This window comes from Vicia villosa, unplaced genomic scaffold (genome assembly GCF_029867415.1).
Source record: "Vicia villosa cultivar HV-30 ecotype Madison, WI unplaced genomic scaffold, Vvil1.0 ctg.000920F_1_1, whole genome shotgun sequence".
NCBI classification, from domain to species: domain Eukaryota; kingdom Viridiplantae; phylum Streptophyta; class Magnoliopsida; order Fabales; family Fabaceae; genus Vicia; species Vicia villosa.
The window spans coordinates 371,527-392,481 of NW_026705414.1; the positions used below are offsets into that span (position 1 = coordinate 371,527).

The window sequence follows — 20,955 nt, forward strand, 5'->3', positions numbered from 1 at the left end:
TTAAAGGACAACAAGGATCCGACTTAGGTAAGTAGTTCGACCGCCTCTTATGGTGGCAAGGATCACTCTTAGGGAATCCAACATTTTGGTTGTCCATTGGGGTAGCAAGGATCCCATTTAGGGATCCAGGGTTTCTATCACCTCTTATGGTGGTAAGGATCACTCTTAGAGAATCTAGCATTTTGGTTGCCTTATAGGGTGACAAGGATCCCACTTAGGGATTCAACATTTTGATTGTCTCTGAGGACGGCAAGGATCCCACTACAGATCTTGTATTTTGATCGCCTTTGAGGGCGACAAGGATCCCACTTAAGGATCTAGTGCTTTGAACGTCTCTAAGGATCCACTCATATGGTTATATTACAATGGTTTTAGAGGATTTACTCATGTAATGTGAGAGGCTATGTATATTAGCATTGTGCTTTGTGTATTATGTGTAAGTTATGATCTGTCCTCTTCTCCTTCTAGGGGAGAAGTGTTTATAGAGGCATTTTGGGCCTAGACGAAAGAATATTGTTGACTACCTACCTTTTAGGGAGTCGTGATATGACCCTTTCTTCATATGACCTGAGCAATGTCATGCTAGGCAAGTACCTTGATGTCGCACCTGTTTGACACTCTCACAAATATAACATTATGATCCTGGAGGTCGACCAACATCGCTTAAGGCATTCCTTGACTCCTTCAGTGTCCAACAAAGCCTTGGAGGCAACTGCTCTGGACTGGCCAAAGGTCCAATTCATCTCAAATCCATTCCACTAGACCCAAGATATAAAATGAGTTCACACGCAAAGATAAAGTACATTCTCTGATCTTCAATCTTTACCACTCTCATCTTGAATCTTGAACTGACTTAGACCTTGGAGTGCTAACCATGCAAGTTTACCCCGTGCTTCTGTGAAGGATATTCGAGCCATTATTCAAGATCATCAATTTTCCAACTCTATCCATTTTTGGTTTTCGAGCGGAACAAATTTTCAATTAAAATTTAATACTTCAAAAAAAATATTTTTATTGAAACTTTTTAACATATAAAAAAAACATATGTTATTATAACAAAAAACTTATTACTTATGTCTGAGTGAAAAATAAATATTTAAAAATTTTAAAAAAAAGTTTCATAACATTTGAGCTGAAACCTACTGGGCCTGCACATAGGCCCGTTTAAAAGAACACTGGGACCAAACGACGTAGCTTAAAGAAGGCAATATAAACTGCATCTAATAAATCTCTAGGGTTTGTCATCGTCTCTACCGATAACAACTCGCGCCTCTACCAAAGTCTTGCTCCTCCCACCCAACCGCAATCATGGTGTGTAACTCTTCATCCATATTCTAAATTCATCTGTTCCTGATTTCTGCAATGCTCGTATCTCTAATTGGTTTTGTATGTTACTTTCGCAGGCTCCAAAGAAGGAAAAGGCCCCTCCACCGTCCTCCAAGCCAGCCAAATCTGGCGGTGGCAAGCAGAAGAAGAAGGTTCGGTGGTTTTCTTACTTTTTTGTTTATTATTTTTGGTGTTTAGCTTTGTTTCATCATAAGTAATAAATTGTGAGTTTCAGAGCTTTGATACATTGTTTGCTGCCTATGATTTTCTAGAAATACTTGTTTTTTTAGATCCGGTACACCTTTTGGAAGGGTTGATTTTGTAAATTGTGTGCGGTGTTAAGAGCTTTGTGTTTTTGTGTTTTGCAGAAGTGGAGCAAAGGAAAGCAAAAGGAGAAGGTGAACAACATGGTGCTGTTTGATCAGGGTACTTATGACAAGCTCCTAACTGAAGCACCCAAATACAAGCTCATCACTCCTTCGGTTCTCTCTGATCGTTTGAGGGTATTACTTAATTTTTACTTTATATTTGTTATAATATGTTTGAATTGTTTGATGCATGTTATGTTATAGGTTATGCTAGTTTTGTATGATTTAAGTTATAATTTCAATTGCTAAGTCTAGTCATGGAAGCAATATTTGCTCCATGTAAGATTTTGGCAGTTTTAGGTGCATAGAAAAGAATCACAAAGAGTAGATTTCTGACAGCATATATTTGTTTATGCATTTGATTGGTGATTTTCATTATTGATTTTCAGTCAGGGTGCACTCTGCATTTTGGAAAATTTAATATTGGTTTTAGATCTTTTAACCAATTTTTATTAGTAATCACATATTAGATATCACAGAGATTAGAGTTTTTGGAGAATGATATCACTGAACAGATTAGCATACTCTTAGTAGTACAAATTACAGATATTTGTTTAAGCTTTAAGAGATTGTCATTTACCGAAGATTGGTACATAATTCTTGTGCACTTAATGCACTTTTTATTCTGCATCAACACATCTATGTTTTATGGTTGATGTTTAGCACTATGTAGATGCAGTTGTTTCTGAGATTTTCTTAGAATTGTTTGACTCTTGCATTTCTTAGAATTGTTTTCGTTATTCATAATAATGAATTATCCCTAGCTAATATTTCTTCTTCTTCCATCACAATAGTGCAGTACCAAAGTCTCACATCTTATTAAAAAGTTAGAGCCTTAGATTTCTTATTTTTAATGCAGCGTAAACACTGCCTTTCCCAGGGATGTTTCTTTATGCACTTTTAAACAGTTGTCATTCTCCACTAAATACCCAGAGATGTTTCTTTATGCACTTGAAAACAGTTTGTCATTCTCCACTAAATACGTTAATGTTTGTTTTCTGTGTATCTTGTGTCATTATATTTTCTGTAATTGTATCAATGCTAATATGCTTTCTTGCACATGCACTCATATCCCTTGCAAATACCCTTGCATGAGACTACATGATTAAAGTGGCATCCCAGAAATTAATTTATCAATCATTATAATATTGTTGCACACGCATTATGCAGATTAATGGATCACTTGCAAGGAGGGCTATAAGGGACTTGATGGCTAAAGGTTTAATCAGGTTGGTATCTGCCCATGCAAGCCAACAGATTTACACCAGGGCTACAAACACCTAAGTGTAGCCGAAAGAGAGTATCAATAGAGGTTTTTATGTAATGCTCTTTCAAATTTTGAGATGCACATTATACAAGCTTGTATTAGTTCCTGCTGAATCGATAGGTTGAGATTTTCTTGTATCCTTGTGTTTTTGGCATCTAACTTAGTGTTTTATGGTATTCTGTCATTTGTCTTATCGAACCAATTTTATTTAATTGAATCTGCATTGTGGAAAAAATTTGATTAGGTTTATAATGAGTGTTTACTACTAATACCATTCTTCAAACCCATTTTTTTTACTTAGCAATGTCAAACAGTTTGAAAATTTGATAAACTCATTGGATGTTGTTGAACACTTGAACATAATGTTTGCGTTATTTCGATCCAGTATTTAACTCATATTATCAGTTGTTTTTCTTAAGTGTTTCAAGTTCCACCTTAAGGTATTTGGAACATTGGTATTACAAATGAAGCTACTACGAAAATGTTTGATCTAAATATAATATTTGTTAAGCAAGCAACATACTATATAACACTAGTTGTGTTACATTCTAAACGGAAAATATTGCCAATCTTTTTAAAATTAATAATGGCTTGTAAATAGCATAATAAGCAAATAGACTCATTTCTGTGTTTGAGGTTGAATTCATGCATAGGAAATGCTTGTCATTAAGGAAGTAGGCCAGGAAGAAAAAGTTTAGAAGAAGGCCTTAGGAAATTTTAAAGGATTCAAGTGTGATTAGACATGGAAAAAAATTCAGACCCACGGGTACCCACTCGAATCTGCCCCAAAATTGACGGGGAAAATCCGCTTTGACTGGGTTTGGGTTCGGGTTTGGGTTTTCCCTGATTAGAAAACATGGAGATGGGTCGGGTAATGAGGACACTAGTACACACCCCGAACCCGTCCCGTTTATTTCAATATGTACATTATTATTTATATTTCTTAATTTATATTATTAAATATGTGGCTAATGTTTTAATAATTTGATTTGTATTTATTATTTTAAATATTTGAAATATATGTATCAAATTTTTTCAGATTGTTTTATTTTGTTATTTAAAATGTAATTTGATTTTTGAAAAAGTAAATATTTTTATTAAAAAAATTGATTTTATGAAATACATGGTGGCGGGGCGGGGATACCCGAACCCAACCCGAACTCGTTAAGGACGGGTTTGGGTTTTAATTCTCCATCCTCGTTTGGGTTTGGGGCGGGTAACAGGGATTGATTGGGGATTCGGGTTTGAGTTTGGGGGAGGTAAAAACCGTCTCCGACCCGCCCCGTTGCCATGCCTAAGTGTGATGATGGCCTTGAAATTAGAGGTTGGTTTTTAGTCTTGAGATTGATTTATGGTCTATTACAGGCGGGTTAGAATCCTCTTAATTTTTTCTCTTTCCATTTTCATCTTTATTTTTTCTCTTTCTATTTTCTCCATTATTATAATTTTATATGTAAATGAAACGCATAATTCAAACATGTAACATATATTTAATAATTATTTAATTTTATACACATAAATTTATAATAATAGAATTTTTTATTTTTTTAGAAAATGGAGAGGATCCATACCCATTTAAAGTGTTTTACATTATAGTCTAATATACCTATTTATTTTTATGTATACTTCAAAGTCTTTTATATACTTTTTAGTCTATTTAATAGATATGTATGTATAAACCCGTCTATAAAGTTTTATAAATTTTTTTAATAGTGTGAGTTTGACCTATTTAATTAAATAAACATTTTTAAAAAGTTTAACCTTAGTATTTTTACTAGAAAGATCAGACCAAACTATAGTTTAAATCAAAGGACAACTGATTAAAATGACCATATCAACAATTAAGTAAATAAAGTGTCACATAATCATACATGATTTTTTTAAAGCTTGGTCTTGCGACCGATAAATTTAAAGGAATCAATCCCATTGTTTATTTGCGGGAGTTTCATTTTAAAACAAAACAAAATTCTGAATGAACTGTCTCAACACATAAATTATTAATACTTAGCGGAATTCAAACCAAATTTTAAAATGAGCTAAAATGAGTGCAAATCCATGCCTTCGCAACCACTTGAAGATTTGGACTGTCCTAACCCATAAATTATTAATACTTAGTGAAATTCAAATCAAATATACGAATTTCAAACCAAATCTTAAAATGAGCTAAAATGAGTAGATCCATTCCTTCACAACTACATGAAGATTTGTACATGAATGTAACTATCGAGCTATTGCTAATGATTATATATAAAATCTTTGCTCAATAATCTTAGTTGCTTTCTTTTATAAGTATAATATAAATGTTTCGATCTCATTATAATCTTTGTTTGTTTTTTTTATGCATGCATATTATTTCTATTGACCCCACTTAATATTTGAATCAATATTAAAGTTGATTATTGGATTGGTTGTTGAGTAATGATCAATTCCATCTTATGGGCTCAATTTCATTTATATGCAACGAACAACGTGATACTTGTTTTCTAGCAATTATGGTGACAATCAAATTAACAAACACTTTCCTCATGATATCTCTCTGACAGCACATCTAAATCTATGATACACTATCACCGTCTGAACTCAAACTTATGCTAGAGAAAATTATTTAACAATAATATCTCAGTACCTTCCTCATAGTTCTACTCGATCATAGACAAAAATCCACCACTTGATCTAATATAGGTCCAATAGTTTAAAATATGAGTGCATACACTAATATACTCCCTTAAACTGATTTACAATGAGATATCAAATTGGTTTATAACGAAACAATTAAAACAAAACAGATTACTTGCTATTTAAGTCACACATTTCAAGCTATTTCTTCTTAATGAGCTAAATGTCTCCCATCTTCAATGGTTTGGTCATAATGTTGTCAACCACTTGAACTTTTGTGCAACAGTGAATCTAGGTTATCGCTTCATTTTTGGTTAAGTCTTTTAAAATAAATAAATTTTACATCAATATGTTTATTTTTTTGTGCATGATAGGATTAAAATTTGAAGCTGGAACTGTTATCACCGTAAATCTTAGCACAATTGCAAAACTTCATTTGTTTGGTCAATGTCGTGTCGTCTCTGCCACTTTGACTATGCTTGATTCGTCCATTGATTCTTTTCAACCAGTTTTCTTTATAGTTTCTGTTCTATTTTAGAACCAGAAATATGAAGAGTTGCGGAAATTGGGATAGAGTAGGGCTTTCAATACGACGGAGTGATAGTGCATTTGTAAATTAGCACTTCAACGTTCAAATCAGTATGTGAATCATGAGAGAATATTCAAATTGTGTTTGAAATTTATTACCTGAAATGACGCCATTTCATATATATAGGAAAGATGAATAACCGTCTCACTATCTTTTAGGCGTGGAATGCATATGACCGTTAGATGAGTTTGAGGCTTGAATCTCGTGCAGCTGGATACATGATAGTCTAGTGGCCCGGAGAATATTCTAGAAGTCGATTGAGCGTCCGGAAGATACACCTAAATCAGAAGTGTTCTGTCTCAAGGTGGTCGGATCAAAGGAGATATGATCGGTTCAGAACAGTTGTCCTCTAATCCCTCACATTTGAATGTCAGAGTGAGGGTTTGAAGGATATAGTCATTGCAGGGCCGGCCCAATAAGGTCTAGGGCCCTGTTATAATTTAAAAAATGGGTCTAAATTTTAAAAATAAAATTACAATTTTAATAATTAAAAGTAACGCACAAAGAAATTATATATTAAACAAAAAAAATTTAAAGTATTGTTTAAACTATAAACATTATTTCATGCAACTTAAAGTATCTAACTATTTAAAAAGAGCCTTCCTACATAGGCTTTTTGAAGCAAATTCATAAACTAAGTCTTCATATTTTACTGTTTCTAAAATATCATTTTCAATTGCTATTAATGCCAATCTATTAAGTCTTTCTTAAAGACGATCCCAATTTCTTGGATCAAATATATCATAATCAACATTATCATCATCATTATTAACTTCTTCAAGATTATCATCATCATTATTAACTTCATCACCAATGAGCACACTATCAATATTATCATTTTCAACGGACATACTATCAACATTTTCAATGGACATACTTTCAACATTATCATTTTCAACAAGCACACTATCAACATTATCATTTTCAATGGGTACACTATCAAAATTTTCAACATCAATATTATCAATATAACGATTTCATTTAGAACTTCAGATTCTTTTATTAAAAATTTATCAAGAGCACATGCTTGAGACTCTTTAACTCTTCAAAATTAGGAATTAGTAATGAAAAGAACCATTAGTAATAAAAATTAAGAATTAGAAATTAATTGGGAAAACCAAACAATTTTTTCCGTAGGTGCATCTACGGAAGCGTTAAAACATAGTGAAACTTGGGAAAATTCCAAATTAATTGGGAAAATCTCAAATTAAATGAAATATTCCGTAGCTACATCTACGGAAGGTTTTGAAAATAGAGTGTTTCGTAGATATACCTACGAAATATTCTGTTATATTTTAAATCAATTACATTTTACTCCAAAATTCAATTTTTATAACAAAAATGGAACATCAAGTTATAGTAAATCAAAGTAGTGCAATTGAGGTTTTTCAATTACTTTGATTTACTATAATTTGATGTTCCATTTTTGTTAAAAAAATTGGAGTTTAGGAGTGAAATGTAGTTGATTTGAAAATATAACAGAATGTTCCGTAGGTACATCTACGGAACACTTGGGTGAATCGTTTTTTTGAAGTGGGTGAATCGTTGTTTTGGGGTCTCACTATTCCTGGTGCGTTGGAACGAAATGAGTTTGTACCATATCCCTAAAATTTTGATGGTAACAAAGTATTTAAAGAACAATTGGGAATACTCACTTATTTTCAAGTGTGCAATACCATAGCCTATAAATTTGTGTTACAAGTTAAGTTCTAACATCAAGATTGATCATTAAATAGAAGCTTGAAGATCTGAATCTGGGGGATCAAAACCTGAACTCAGACTCTGAAGCTTGCCAAGAAGACTCTGAAGAGTTTAACTTTTGAAGATTAGGCTATGAGGAAATTCAACCTCTAAAGATCCAAATTGTGAAGAGGAGGTCAACTTATAAAGACTCAAGCTCTGAAGAAGGTCAACCTCTAAAGATCCAGACTCTGAAGAAAATTAGAAGTCAGTTAAAGTGAAACTCTTGTAGGTCACTATCAGACTTTGAGAGCAATTTGTCTTCTTCTGATCACATGAATATTCAAGATCAAAGACAACAAGGACGTAACAGATAATTCCTTTTCAAGCTAAGGATTTTCAAAAGTATTTTTGTTAGGTTTTAACCATTTGGAGAATCATATCAACATCTTTGATGAATGCTTCTCATAGACTCACTTGTGCAAGATTTATTCTCTAACGCCTCTCTTATGTTTCTCTATTTAAGGAACTGAAGACTTGAAGATAAAGTACCAAATGAACTATTGACAAACAATAGCTGTTACTCTGTCAAAACAAAAACACAAGTTCAACTTAGAATTTCTTTTACAATCTTATAAATTCTCAAGTCTTAAAGAGTTTGTTGCATTGTATCTTGATTACACCTTTGATTGTATATCAAGTGTAACTCTTAAACAATCTCATCTGTAATAGTTAGATTGTATGAAGTCTCTTACTTGTGTGTTAAAGCATCTGAAAGTTTCTTTTCTGTGTTTTTGAGCATTAGAAGTATCTTACTTAAGAGTTTGAGCATCAAAAGTCTCTTGTTTGTGTGCTTGAGAATTAGAAGTCTCTTACTTGTATGCTTGAGCATTTGTAATCAGATTTGGTTAAAGCAAAGAGTTCTTGGAAGTAAAAGAGAATTGTACTACTCTTGACTTGTGAGAGGAACCATGATATATCGTTTGTGTATTTCTTTCTTCTCTACCTCTTAACTATTTTAATCTACTGCTAAACACTTAACTCTAATTCAGATTCTTGACCTTGTGTTCAGAATATGATAAGAGATCTTTAAAAAGAAAGAAATAGTTAACACAATTCAATATCCCATTCTTGTATTTTCTCACCTTCATTTAGCACCCGAGCTCTTGGTATGCACTCTAACACTTAACAGTGGTACATAAAAGATCCTGAGAGAAAAATATGCCTACAACTGAATATGGTGATAGTGGTATCCATAATGTTAGTCATGATTATAATACTTCTGAAAAGAATAACTATATCTCTAAACCTCATATCTTTAGTGGAGATTCAACAGAGTTTGAATGGTGGAAAAGTAAGATGTATACTCATATCATTGGTATTGATGATGAGTTGTGGGATATTCTCGAAGATGGCATTTCTATTCTAGTTAATGAAATAGTAATGGTTAATGACGTGTTAGTGTCAGTTCAACAGTGAAGTGTTCAAAAAAGCTATTTTTATTTAAGATTTATGTTGAACATGCTATCAATGTGAGCTCCATGTCATTAAAAATTGCCTTCAAATTTGTAAGGGGACTAAAATCCTCAAAAAACTAAAATAAAGTGACTAAAATTCTAAATTTTAAAATAGAGGATAAAAAAAAGGATAATAGAGGAAACAAAATTACAATTAAGCCAAAAATATATAATGGTTAATAAGATTTTGTATCATAATGCGGTTCAGTTTAATTTGGTTTGATTTGCAAAATTCAAATTGCAAATTTAACTTAACCACAGAGTTCTGCTAGTAAATGACTCAGTCAAATCCAAATCAAATCCAATTTTTGTGGTTTTCGTTTTGATTCAATTTGATTAACAGTTTTCTATTATATCAAATCCAATTTTTGTGATTTTCGTTTTGATTCAATGTGTATCAGTTTGATTTTGAACTCTTAATTTTTTAAATTATTTTATTTTCTATTTTCTAAAACACCTATTTTATTTTATTTTTGTACAAAACTCTTACAATTGTCATTTATTGAATTAATTCACTCACCTTCCAAGTTCTGTTTGTTAGAAATTTGAAAGTGCTAAATTTTTTTTTGTTATGAATATTGATATCATTGACAAGTAGTCTAAATTGATTACCTAAGAGGTGCATGCCTTACTTAGCTGGCGTTTCTGTTAACTAGATAGCCTTTGCATGCATCTATCTACAATCATTGATAAAATAACTCTCAATATAAGACAAGCTCTAATTAATTTCAATTGCAATCACCATAGAAAATGTCAATGTCCCTCGTGTAATGTATAATAACGATACAATGAACCATAAAATAATGGGCCAAACATGATTACAAAATCATTACAAAATTAACAAGTAATACAAAAAAAAAAAAAAATAGTATGAGTTGTAAAGATAGGATGGAGGAGACACTATACCAACAAATCTTTATAATTTAGCATTTAATTATATATTTTTTAAGATAAGATTCCTAATGTTTCATATCCTTTATATAGTCTTCAATACCCTAGGAGAGATAGCAAGCTATAACAACTCAATTGAACAATCTAATTTTCTTGTAAAAAAATGGAGTTCTCTTCATTGAACACCAAAACTCATAACCATGCTCGTTCAAATAGTTTACCTTCTAAGCCACACCCTATAATTCTACAATGCAATGAACATTTATCAAAATTAGGGGGTGCTAATAGTAACCATGATGCAATTTCCTCTTTAACTCTCATCCACAAACTAGACATCCTTCAAGATTTGCATATATGCATTGAGAAATTGGTTCAACTACCTCTAACACAAGAAGCACTTGTAAAACAAAGCCAAGAGAAATGGGTTGATGAGTTTTTGGAAGGTTCCTTAAGGCTTCTAGACACATGCACGGCGACGAAAGACGCGTTACTTCACATGAAAGAGTGCGCTCGCGAGCTACAATCGATCATAAGACGAAAGAGAGGAGGTGAATTAGAGGTTACAATAGAGGTCAAGAAGTTTTTGACCTCAAGGAAAGTGGTGAGAAAGGCTATATTCAAAGCCTTGGAAAATTTGAAAGGTAATACACATAAATGTATTTTATCTATTAACAACAACAAAGATTATCAAACTTTGGCAACAATTAGTTTGTTGAAAGAGGTTGAAATGATAACTTTCTCTATATTTGAGTCATTGTTGAATTTTATGTGTGGAACACAAACAAAGAGAACTAGTTGGTCTTTGGTTTCAAAGCTAATGAATAGCAAAAGGGTTTCAAATTCATCATCACAAAGTGAAGATGAGAATGAGTTTGCAAAAGTGGATAATGCTTTGGAGTTATTTGCTTTTAACATTGGAAGCAAGTTAAGTGATGTTGAAAATTTGCAAAAGAAGTTGGTGAATTTAGGATCATGCATACAAGACTTTGAAGAAGGACTTGAATCGTTGTTTAGGCGTTTGATTAAAATAAGAGTTGCACTTCTTAATATCCTTAATCACTAGTTGAATAATGAACCAGATGCATAGGAATTTTGGAAAATATAGCATCTTGTTTGTATGATACAATTGTAGATAATGTGGTATGTACATGTTATTTTGGTGGTAAAAGTTCATGAAATGAGATGAAAATATAAGATGTAAATATTTTATTTTAAAGTTTTGACCATTTTGCATCAATTTTTAACACTATCGGTCTAAATTTTTTAACACGTAACAATAATTATTAATTATAATAACTAATAAGTACCCAAACACATCCACTTTGAGAATGAAAAATATCTAAGTTTCTTTTCTTTTCTTTTTTTTTACAAAGGAGGTCAAAAAAAGAACAACTACCCAACATCAACACCAACACACGACACAGACATACCGTTCATATCAAGTTTCAATTGCTTATGTAAAAAATATGGAATCTCTTGAAAAATCTGGAGACCACGCTGTCTAGTCCTGCCATCTCTAGCAAGCTCATGCGCACAACCATTCGTTTCTCTCGACGCAAACGAAAACTCAACAGTTTCAATTTTGCCCAACCAGTAGAGAATGTCTGACTCCAATTTTGAAAAACATGTAGCATTCCGCCTAGCCTTAGATATCACTTTAACAACCAATGTAGAATTAGCATTAACTTCAACCTTCGTAAACCCATCCTCCGCAAGAATCTTGAGACTTTCATACACGCCCCAAAGCTCCGCCTTAAGCACGCTGCAATTATCAATGAATTTGGAGTAACCTCGAATCCACTTGCCACTCGCATCTCGAATAATGCCACCACACCCCGATGTACCATCATGAGTTCGCGAACCGTTCACATTCAGCTTGACAAATCGCGCCCTCGGGGGCCTCCAACACATTTGCGGGGTAAGGTGAGAATCCTGGATAATTTTGGCATTTAAATGCATAGCTTTCAAATACTTCTGCATAATATTATTAACATGCAGAAAAGGCTCAAGAGGCCTTTTATAGGTTGCATTATGGTTTTCCTTGTTCCTCCATATCCATAGCGAATGACACCCAATAGCCCAAATGAAAATTAGAGATATTGACCATTAGGCTTAAGACTTTTTAACATAAGTCATTAGAGAAATTTAACTAAAAAATTAAAATTCAATTTGACGAGTCCATTTGCATTTTATGCAATGATAATTCTCTTGAGTGTCTAGATAGATGGCCCTCTTTTATGCTCTGATGCACATCGATATCTCATGTTTCTCTCCATTTTTCAACATACATAATGGTGCGAGGTACAAATGTTGTCATCAATGACGCCAGTAATGCTGCAACACCGGTGGCTCCGATTCAAGATCCTTCTCAGCAGTCTGGAAACATTTACTATGTATATTCTTCAGATGGTCTTTCATCAGTTTCGATTACACCAATTCTCACGCATTCCAACTATCATGCATGTGCAAGATCCATGAGATGTGAACTTGGCGGCAAAAATAAGTTTCATTTTGTTGATGGATCAATACCAGTTCCAGTTGAGTTTGATCCAAATTTCAAAGCTTGGAATAGATGCAACATGTAAGTTATTTCTGGATTATAAACTCCATTGAAAAATCAATTGCTTAAAACATTGTGTTTCTTGAGAATGGCGTTGACATGTGGAATGAACTCAAAGAACTATATTCGCATCTCTGAATTACAGTATGAAGTTTTCAATTTGAAGCAAGATTCTCGTTCAGTTTGAGAATTTTACACAAGTTTAAAAGTTCTTTGGGAAGAACTCGAATCATACCTTCCTATTCCTACTTGCTCTTTCCCGCATCGTTGTGTTTGCATTACAGGTTTGAGCAATGCAAAACATCCACTTCATATTACTCGTTCAATCGATTCCTTACTGGATTGAATGGTTCTTTTGATTTGGTACGTTCGCAAATTTTGTTCACAAATCCTTTGCCTAATATCAACAAGATTTTCTCCATGGTCATGCAACATGAATGCCAATTCAAGCATTCCATATCACATGAATTCAAGATCATCATAATGTAGTTGATTATCATAGACTTCATGAAATATTCCGTGGCAATGGTTCTTCATTCACGCCCGATAACAAGAAAGTTTATACACATTGTGGAAGAAATGGCCATAATGTTGACGCTTGCTATAGGAAACATGGCTTTCCTCCTCACTTTGGTAAACTCCTAGTATGACTAACCAATTTTGTCTTGAAATGAATGAAGAAATGGAGGATGCTGACGACTCTAAAAGCTACAGAGGAAATGACCATTATGGATTTACTAAAGAGCAATATGACCAACTTGTGCATTTACTTCAGGCATCAAACTCAAATCACAATGCTTATACTAGCAAAGTGAATCATGTATCTCACATCAATAAGCATACTACTTCAGGTATTGCTCAAATTTCATATTCTTTTAATCTTTCAAATATTGGATCATGAATAGTTGACTCAGATGCTAGTGACCACATCTTTGATGATTACAAGAAAATTGTGCCAGTTAACATCAGATTACTAAATGGACAAATGGCAATAGTAAAACATGCAAGCACTGTAAAATTCTCACAAAAATTGATAGCACAAAATGTTCTGTTTGTGCCTGATTTCATTTAAATTTGCTATATGTACCAAAATTATGTCTTGACATTGTCTGCACAATAATATTTGATAATGACAAATATTTAATTCAGGAAAAGAGGAGCCTGAGGATGATTGATTTAACTGATTTGATAGAGGGACTGTATTTTCTTGCTGCACAAGATACACCTCAAGCCACCATAACATCATCCCACTCACAAGCTTAACCTGACATTACTTCTATTCCCAAAGAGGCCATTTGACATTTCAGATTAGGACACCTTTCCAACAAACAATTACTTGCTTTACATCATGATTTTCCTTTTGTATCCATAGATAAAGATGCTGCATGTGACATTTGTCACTATGCAAAGTATAAGAAGCTTCATTTTCAGCTTAGTAATTACAAAGCTACACAATGTTATGAACTGTTTCTCTTTGATATATAGGGCCCTTTGTCTATTCCATCAATTCATGGTCACAAATATTTCATTACTGCACTTGATGATCGTAGTAGGTTTACTTGGATAATTATTTATCAATATAAGTATGAAGTTAGTGTCCTTGTTCTAAGGTTAATTTTAATGATTGAAAAACAACATGATTGCAAGGTTAAAACAATTAGGAGATATAATGGACTCGTGTTCCACATGCCTAAGTTCTATGCACCCGAAGGCATTGAACATCAAACTAGTTGTGTTGAAATCCCACAACTAAATGAGAAGGTTGAGAAAAAGCACTAACACATAATGAATGTAGGACGAGCCTTATTGTTTAAATCAAAATAACCTAAACACTTTTGATCCTATGCAGTCACACATGCCACATATCTCATAAATCATATTCATAGTGTTACTCTTCAAAACAAATCACCATTTTACCTTAGATTTAAAGTAAACCCTGACCTGGATGAATTTAAAGTATTTGGATCATTATGTTATGCATCCACTATACAAAGTCATAAAACAAAATTTGATCGTAGAGCAAGGAAAAGTATTTTCTTGGGTTACAAGCCAAATGTTAAAGGAGTAACTTTGTTGAACCTAAATACCAAAACAATTTTTATGTCAAGACATGTCATACACCATGATCACATTTTTCCTTACCATAATCCAAATCAACATTTTCAATGGACATACTACTCAGATAAAACCACACATCATGAAACTGACCTCACACTTAACCATGACCAACCTTAATTCACAAATCCTGACAAATGCAAAACCACCTGACCTGTTATACATGACCTTGATGACCAAGTCAGTCATGACCAATCCATACCTCTTCATACAAATGAAAACCAAATGCCTCAACCACAAAATAAAAAATGATCAAACAAACCTACTCACGAGCCAAGTCATTTGTCTGATTATATATGTAGTCTCTTGAAGCAATCACTTGATCATACATTCTCAGGCATTCCTTATCCCATTAATCATTTTCATTATTTGAATAATTTATCTTCTTGACAACAACACTTTGCTCTTTCTATATCTGCCCCCCACTGAGCCAATAAGTTACAAGGAAGCTAACAAACATGAGTGTTGGATCAAGGCCATGAATTTTGAACTAGATACATTGAAGCTCAACAAGACCTGAAGTTTTGTTGATCCACTATTCAATGTCAAATCTATTGGTAGAAAATGGGTTTATAAAGTGAATCACAAATTAGATGGGACAATTGAGATACACAAAGCTAGACTAGTAGCTAAAGGATTATAATCAAGTGGAAGGACTTGATCAATTTTTTAGAAACTTTCTCACTAGTTGCACAGATCACCACTATGAGAACATTACTTGTTCTAGCTTCCATAAACTCTTGGAATTTACATCAATTAGATATAAACAGTGCCTTCTTACATGGAGATTTGCATGAAGAAGTGTACATGCCAGTTCCTCAAGGAGTTACAAGTCCCATACCAAATCAAGTGTGTAAGCTACTGAAGTAACTATATGTATTGAAATAGGCCAACATGAAGTGGTATGAGAAATTGACAGGTTTTTTAATCACTCAAGGTAAGAAAAATACATAAGAATGGGGTTGAATTATGTATTTTGAATTCTTTTTACTTCTTAAAACAGCTTCAGAAACTAATTTTAGAGTTTATAGTAGCGGAAAGATATAAATTGCATAAGCAATAAGTAAAAACACACACAGAGTTATCTTGGTTCCTCCCATAACTTGAGAGTAGTTCAGTCCCTTTGTCCAACAAGATATTTTTCATTATAATAAAAAATTAATTACAAACTGCTCGAGCAATCCAACCCGAGACTTTCTTTGCTCAATTAACTTAGAAAGAGACTTCTGCTTAAGCAACCTAGTAAGAGACTTTCTTTGATCAAGCAACCTAGCAAGAGACTTCCTTTGCTAAAGCCACCTGGCAAGAGACTTCCAGTAAACTTCTAAAAAAATAATTTAGACGAAAAGACAACAAGATGCACTTGATGTACAATCAGAGGGGCATAAAGAATACAACATAATCAAATACTTAACACTTGAGATTTCTAAGATATTCAAGGATAAAAAATCTCAAGATTATGTGCAATACAACACAAATATATATGAAAACTCATCCCAAACACCAACCTTCATTACAAAAACAATTCCTACCTCTTCACCTTAACCTATCAACACACATATCTCCCCTTCTGCACCTCATTCTCCTCAAATGACTACCCGAGCACAGCACAATATTGTAAAATCTCGTAAGCTTTTCAACCTACACACATCATCCCACCAATCTATTTCTCCTTTACACACAAATCCCATTGATGCATTAAATGATCATAAATGGTAAATGACTATGAAAGACGAATATGGTGTTCTTATTAACAATAAGACGTGGGAATTAGTTCCTCGTCTCTCTAATACTAATGTTATTCTAAGTTTGTGGATTTTCAAGCACAAGATGAAATTTGATGGTTCTTTTGAGTGATACAAAGCTGCTCATCCTGTAGGTAATGGTGAAAATTAACGATTCGGTGTTGATTATGGTGAAACATTCAATCTTGTTGTTAAGCTAGCCACTATTCACATAGTACTTAGCATTACATTATCTAAGTCATGGTGTCTTTGTCAATTAGATGTCAAGAATGCCTTTTTGCATGGAAATCTCGATGAAATCGTGTATATGCACCATCCTCCTGAATTTCGTGACCCACAGTACCCTGATCATAGATGTCTCCTCAAGAAGTCTCTTTATGATCTCGAACAAGCACTTGTGTCTGGTACTAAAGATTCACCGACTATGTTGTCCAATTGGGCTTTTCTCACAACATCTCAGCTCACTCTTTATTCATATATCATCACGATACTGATACTGCTTATATCCTTCTATATGTAAATGACATAGTTCGCAATGCTTCCTCTGATGCTCTTCACAACTCTATTATGTCTAAACTCAATATGAATTTGTTATGAAGGATTTGGGTCCTCTGAGTTATTTTTTAGGAATATTTGTCTCTAAACATACAGGTGGTCTCTTCTTATCTCAAAAGAAATATGCAGAGGAAATTATAGAACGAGCAGGCATGTCCTCTTACAAGTCACCAACTACACCAATTGACACCAAGACAAAACTAATTGGATCTTCTAGAAATCCTTATCATGACCCAACAGAATATTAGAGTACCCTTTAAAGAATAGGAAAAATAATAAAATAATGTATGTAGTATTGATTGGTAAGAACTAAGAAGCAATGTTTTAAAAATTGAACCGGACCGGTCGGTTCAACCGGTTGGACTTGGAATCGGAGATGAACTCGGTTGGGTCAACCTTTCAAAATCGTTAGTCGGTCAAAACCGAAGTTAAATCGGAAAAATTGGATTGAACCGTCCAAAACCATTCAAACCAAAGAATCGGAGTCGGTTTTATAAAACCGTCCGGTTTAAAAAATTGCATCAAATTGGCCATTTTTAAAAATAGTTCAAAATGTCAATATCAAATCTTAACATATATTCCCGAATCACTAAAAATAGTTCTCTATTTTTAACAACCATACAAACTAAGTTTTGTCCTTCCGTTATAGTTTTTCTTTCAACCACATTCTATCTTCTTCACGCCATCTTTTTCAAATATAGTCATGCTGTCTAGCTCAATATTAGTTGTCAGTTAAGTCAATATTGTATGATATTGATTTGTTGTCAATTATGATTTGTTTGTCATAGTTCAACTTGAATTTACTTTTTATTATTTAATTAAATATATTATATCGTTTATCTTTTACATTCTATCTTATTTAATTTAGATAATCTTAATTATGTGAACTTTACTTTAGTTACTATATTTTATTATTTTAATTTTGATTTGAAATAGTTTAACTTAATTATTTTATGAGTAATGCTATATAGTAAGAATGATTTGAATAAGAAATGCAAGAATGAACACTTGTCATTGTTTTAGAGGATAATTTTAAATTATTTTTAAATTTAATTTCTTTTTTAATAGGGATCATGGAATAGTGGTAGTAATGAATGATTGAGATTTAATTCTTATCTTTCTTGCTTTCATACTTTCTTACTAATAAGCATTTTTCTTATTTTATTACGTTGTAAATATATATATGATTATTTGTGACATATGAAATTTAAATTTATATTATTATTTTATTTAATACATAATTCAACCATTTAAACCTTAAATCAAAAGTTTTATCGGTTCAACCTCCCATTGTTTTTAAAACATCGCTAAGAAGTCATATTAAAAAGCTAGCTACAAAAATGGCACTTAAATGAGCGGGAAAAATAAATTGATCAAAACGCCATTAAGACCAATATATAAATTCAAAAATAAAATTTTTGAGTGTGAACTAAGCTCATCGCAATTCATTTGGCTCTGAACAAACGAAACCAAACGAGCTAGGGTTCCCAAATTTGGAGGAAAGAAGCGATACTGGTGCTGCAACTTAAATTCAATGACTCAAGCAGTTGCGGTGGCCGTAACCCGGTACTGTGATACAAGAGGGTGAGGTGTGGAGGTAAGCTGTTGCTGCAAAGATGTAGAGAGCTTTTTACGTTTGTTTCAATGACTGTCATATTTACTTTGTAGAGAAGCTTAGAAGGTTATAAGGTTAGAGTGTAACTTTGTTTCAAAATTTGAGTTTTTGTTGGCTTAGAAGGTTATAAGGTTATTGTATTGTTTGACGCTGATGCTGTTTTCGGTGTATTTTATGTGGCTGGTTGTGTGCTGTATTCTATGGTTGCTACTGCTGTTTTTGGTGTTTTTTTTGGTTGCGGCTTGATGTGTAAGTCATCCTATGCTTTCATTTATCAAATGCTACAGAACTATTGTATTTTGTGCCTAACCTTTGTACACCTTGTGCTTGGGTCAGGAAATTTAAATTCAATTTTAGCTTTTTCTGACAAAGGAGAAGAGAGAAATTTATATTAACAGTCTCTGATCATGATAAAGTTAAAGATTTATCTTTTTATTAATTCCATTTGAATTCTGATGCTGTTTCATGGCAATTCATTTATTCTTGCACGAAATATAGATCTACTTGATGCATGATGCTATTGTGAATTGATACGACTACTTGTATCTGTTCTTTCCTGTAAGTTGCATATGTACTTAGTGTGTTACTTTTACTAATGACAATGTTACTTTACAGGATCAAACTTCAGGACGGATGATTGGTGTCGAATGTGAGTCAAATGGTCTCTATTATCTCTGCCAAATCATGAATGCGCCGTACCGTTGATTCTCCTCTTGCAATACATGGTCAGTTGGGTTACTCATCCCAAACTTCAACTATTGGTGCCTAGTCTTTCCAAATAATCTAAGCAAACATGGAATATCAAAATTACAAAAATCCGCAAAAGTTTCTTTCATTAGTGAAATTGATCATCAAATCTTTCTTCAGGTCAATTTGGTCGGGTATATTTTTGTAATATCATTATATTTAGGGGTTAAGTGAGCAACACAAGTGGCGGGCCTTCTAGAATTTGTGCAAATAACATTCTAGTTGTCTTATTAAATTGATATATACCACTATAATCCTAATGATGCTAATATGTTTATTTACACAATATAATTAAATTAAAACCTGTCTTTGTTTATTTTCTATTGATAATTATAATATATTGAATTCATTAGCTTAGGCCCCAAATTTGCAATACTTTTACTGGGATTCAATATTTGATTTTGATCTTGCATTAGAGAAGTGTTCAAATTTGACCATGATGATCCAAAAGGCAAAACAAATGGTCTCATATAATCAATGTTTTCTTATACAAAAATATGTCCTCATCCATACCATAGATAAATATATAATTCACCATGCTGAAATTCAACTTTATAGAACATCATTGCCCTTTATAAAGTTATGGTAGAGTTGTAACATTTAGTATGGTGATCAGTTCATACTTCATCTGCCAACAATTTATTGAAAAGCATGACGATATTTTACAAAGCATATAGACTATAAATACATATATTTGCAGTGGCACAAACAACAAGCACCAGTGGTCTAGTGGTAGAATAGTACCCTGCCACGGTACAGACCCGGGTTCGATTCCCGGCTGGTGCATGATTTTTTTTTTATTTGCAGAAGGAGAAGCTATTCTAGCATGCAGTCTTTGAAATTGTCTTCTTTCAGCAGATCTATTAGGAACAAGTGGAGTCTTTTTGTTCAGGTATCAATATACTGAATACTTAGTGATGGCTATACTATTCTGTGACCCAACTTCATATCTACTATTTTATCATTAATAGAATGAATGTTAGCATCTGATTTTAATACGTACTCTGTGATTGAAGTGGTAATGTTTCCTATACACTCAACTTCCAACTCATCCTTTTCTTTTTCACTTGGCATCACATGGATAAACAGAACTCTGCATTTTGCTGATATAAAATTTCAATCTCTCAAGTAGAATGCATTATTTTGAATTTGTCTGCTTTCAGTGGATCAATTGGAGGCATGAGGAATCTTTTTGTCCTGGTATTAATACATTATGATGACTATACTTTGCAGTGTCCCAAACTTCATATCTATTGTTTAATCAATTATTATTATAATGCATGTTAACTCCTAATTTTAATACTAATTTGATGGTCCTCGTAGATGAAACACAACTAGCTTATTTATCGCTATTATTGACATAT

General features: G+C 32.9%; 3 protein-coding genes and 1 non-coding gene across 4 annotated transcripts; all 4 read left to right on the forward strand.

Annotated features, from left to right (window-relative positions):
• The first annotated feature begins 1,175 nt into the window (after positions 1-1,175).
• On the forward strand, positions 1,176-3,098 carry LOC131632223 (small ribosomal subunit protein eS25y). Its single transcript, XM_058903003.1, has 4 exons — positions 1,176-1,311; positions 1,404-1,478; positions 1,695-1,829; positions 2,865-3,098. The coding sequence occupies exons 1-4, from the start codon at positions 1,309-1,311 to the stop codon at positions 2,976-2,978; spliced, it is 327 nt and encodes a 108-aa protein (XP_058758986.1). The 5' UTR covers positions 1,176-1,308; the 3' UTR covers positions 2,979-3,098.
• Positions 3,099-10,369: 7,271 nt separating this feature from the next.
• On the forward strand, positions 10,370-11,628 carry LOC131632242 (uncharacterized). The gene has a single exon (XM_058903027.1). The coding sequence runs from the start codon at positions 10,418-10,420 to the stop codon at positions 11,315-11,317; it is 900 nt and encodes a 299-aa protein (XP_058759010.1). The 5' UTR covers positions 10,370-10,417; the 3' UTR covers positions 11,318-11,628.
• Positions 11,629-16,648: 5,020 nt separating this feature from the next.
• Positions 16,649-17,477, forward strand: LOC131632254 (uncharacterized). Its single transcript, XM_058903039.1, has 3 exons — positions 16,649-16,772; positions 16,935-17,078; positions 17,326-17,477. The coding sequence occupies exons 1-3, from the start codon at positions 16,649-16,651 to the stop codon at positions 17,475-17,477; spliced, it is 420 nt and encodes a 139-aa protein (XP_058759022.1).
• A 2,829-nt stretch (positions 17,478-20,306) lies between these two features.
• TRNAG-GCC (transfer RNA glycine (anticodon GCC)) lies at positions 20,307-20,377 on the forward strand. Its single transcript has one exon. It is a non-coding gene; the product is annotated as a tRNA-Gly (tRNA).
• Positions 20,378-20,955: the final 578 nt, after the last annotated feature.

What these genes read in the sequence shown, in the direction of transcription:
- LOC131632254 (XM_058903039.1), top strand. Translation starts at nt 16,649, where the DNA reads ATGACTATGAAAGACGAATATGGTGTTCTTATTAACAATAAGACGTGG. An exon ending in GCACAAGATGAAATTTGATG is followed by an intron (nt 16,773 to 16,934) that starts GTTCTTTTGAGT and finishes TTTGTCAATTAG; the next exon opens with ATGTCAAGAATGCCTTTTTG. An exon ending in CGAACAAGCACTTGTGTCTG is followed by an intron (nt 17,079 to 17,325) that starts GTACTAAAGATT and finishes CTAAACATACAG; the next exon opens with GTGGTCTCTTCTTATCTCAA.
- LOC131632223 (XM_058903003.1), top strand. An exon ending in GTGGCAAGCAGAAGAAGAAG is followed by an intron (nt 1,479 to 1,694) that starts GTTCGGTGGTTT and finishes TGTGTTTTGCAG; the next exon opens with AAGTGGAGCAAAGGAAAGCA. An exon ending in TTCTCTCTGATCGTTTGAGG is followed by an intron (nt 1,830 to 2,864) that starts GTATTACTTAAT and finishes CGCATTATGCAG; the next exon opens with ATTAATGGATCACTTGCAAG.
- LOC131632242 (XM_058903027.1), top strand. Translation starts at nt 10,418, where the DNA reads ATGGAGTTCTCTTCATTGAACACCAAAACTCATAACCATGCTCGTTCA.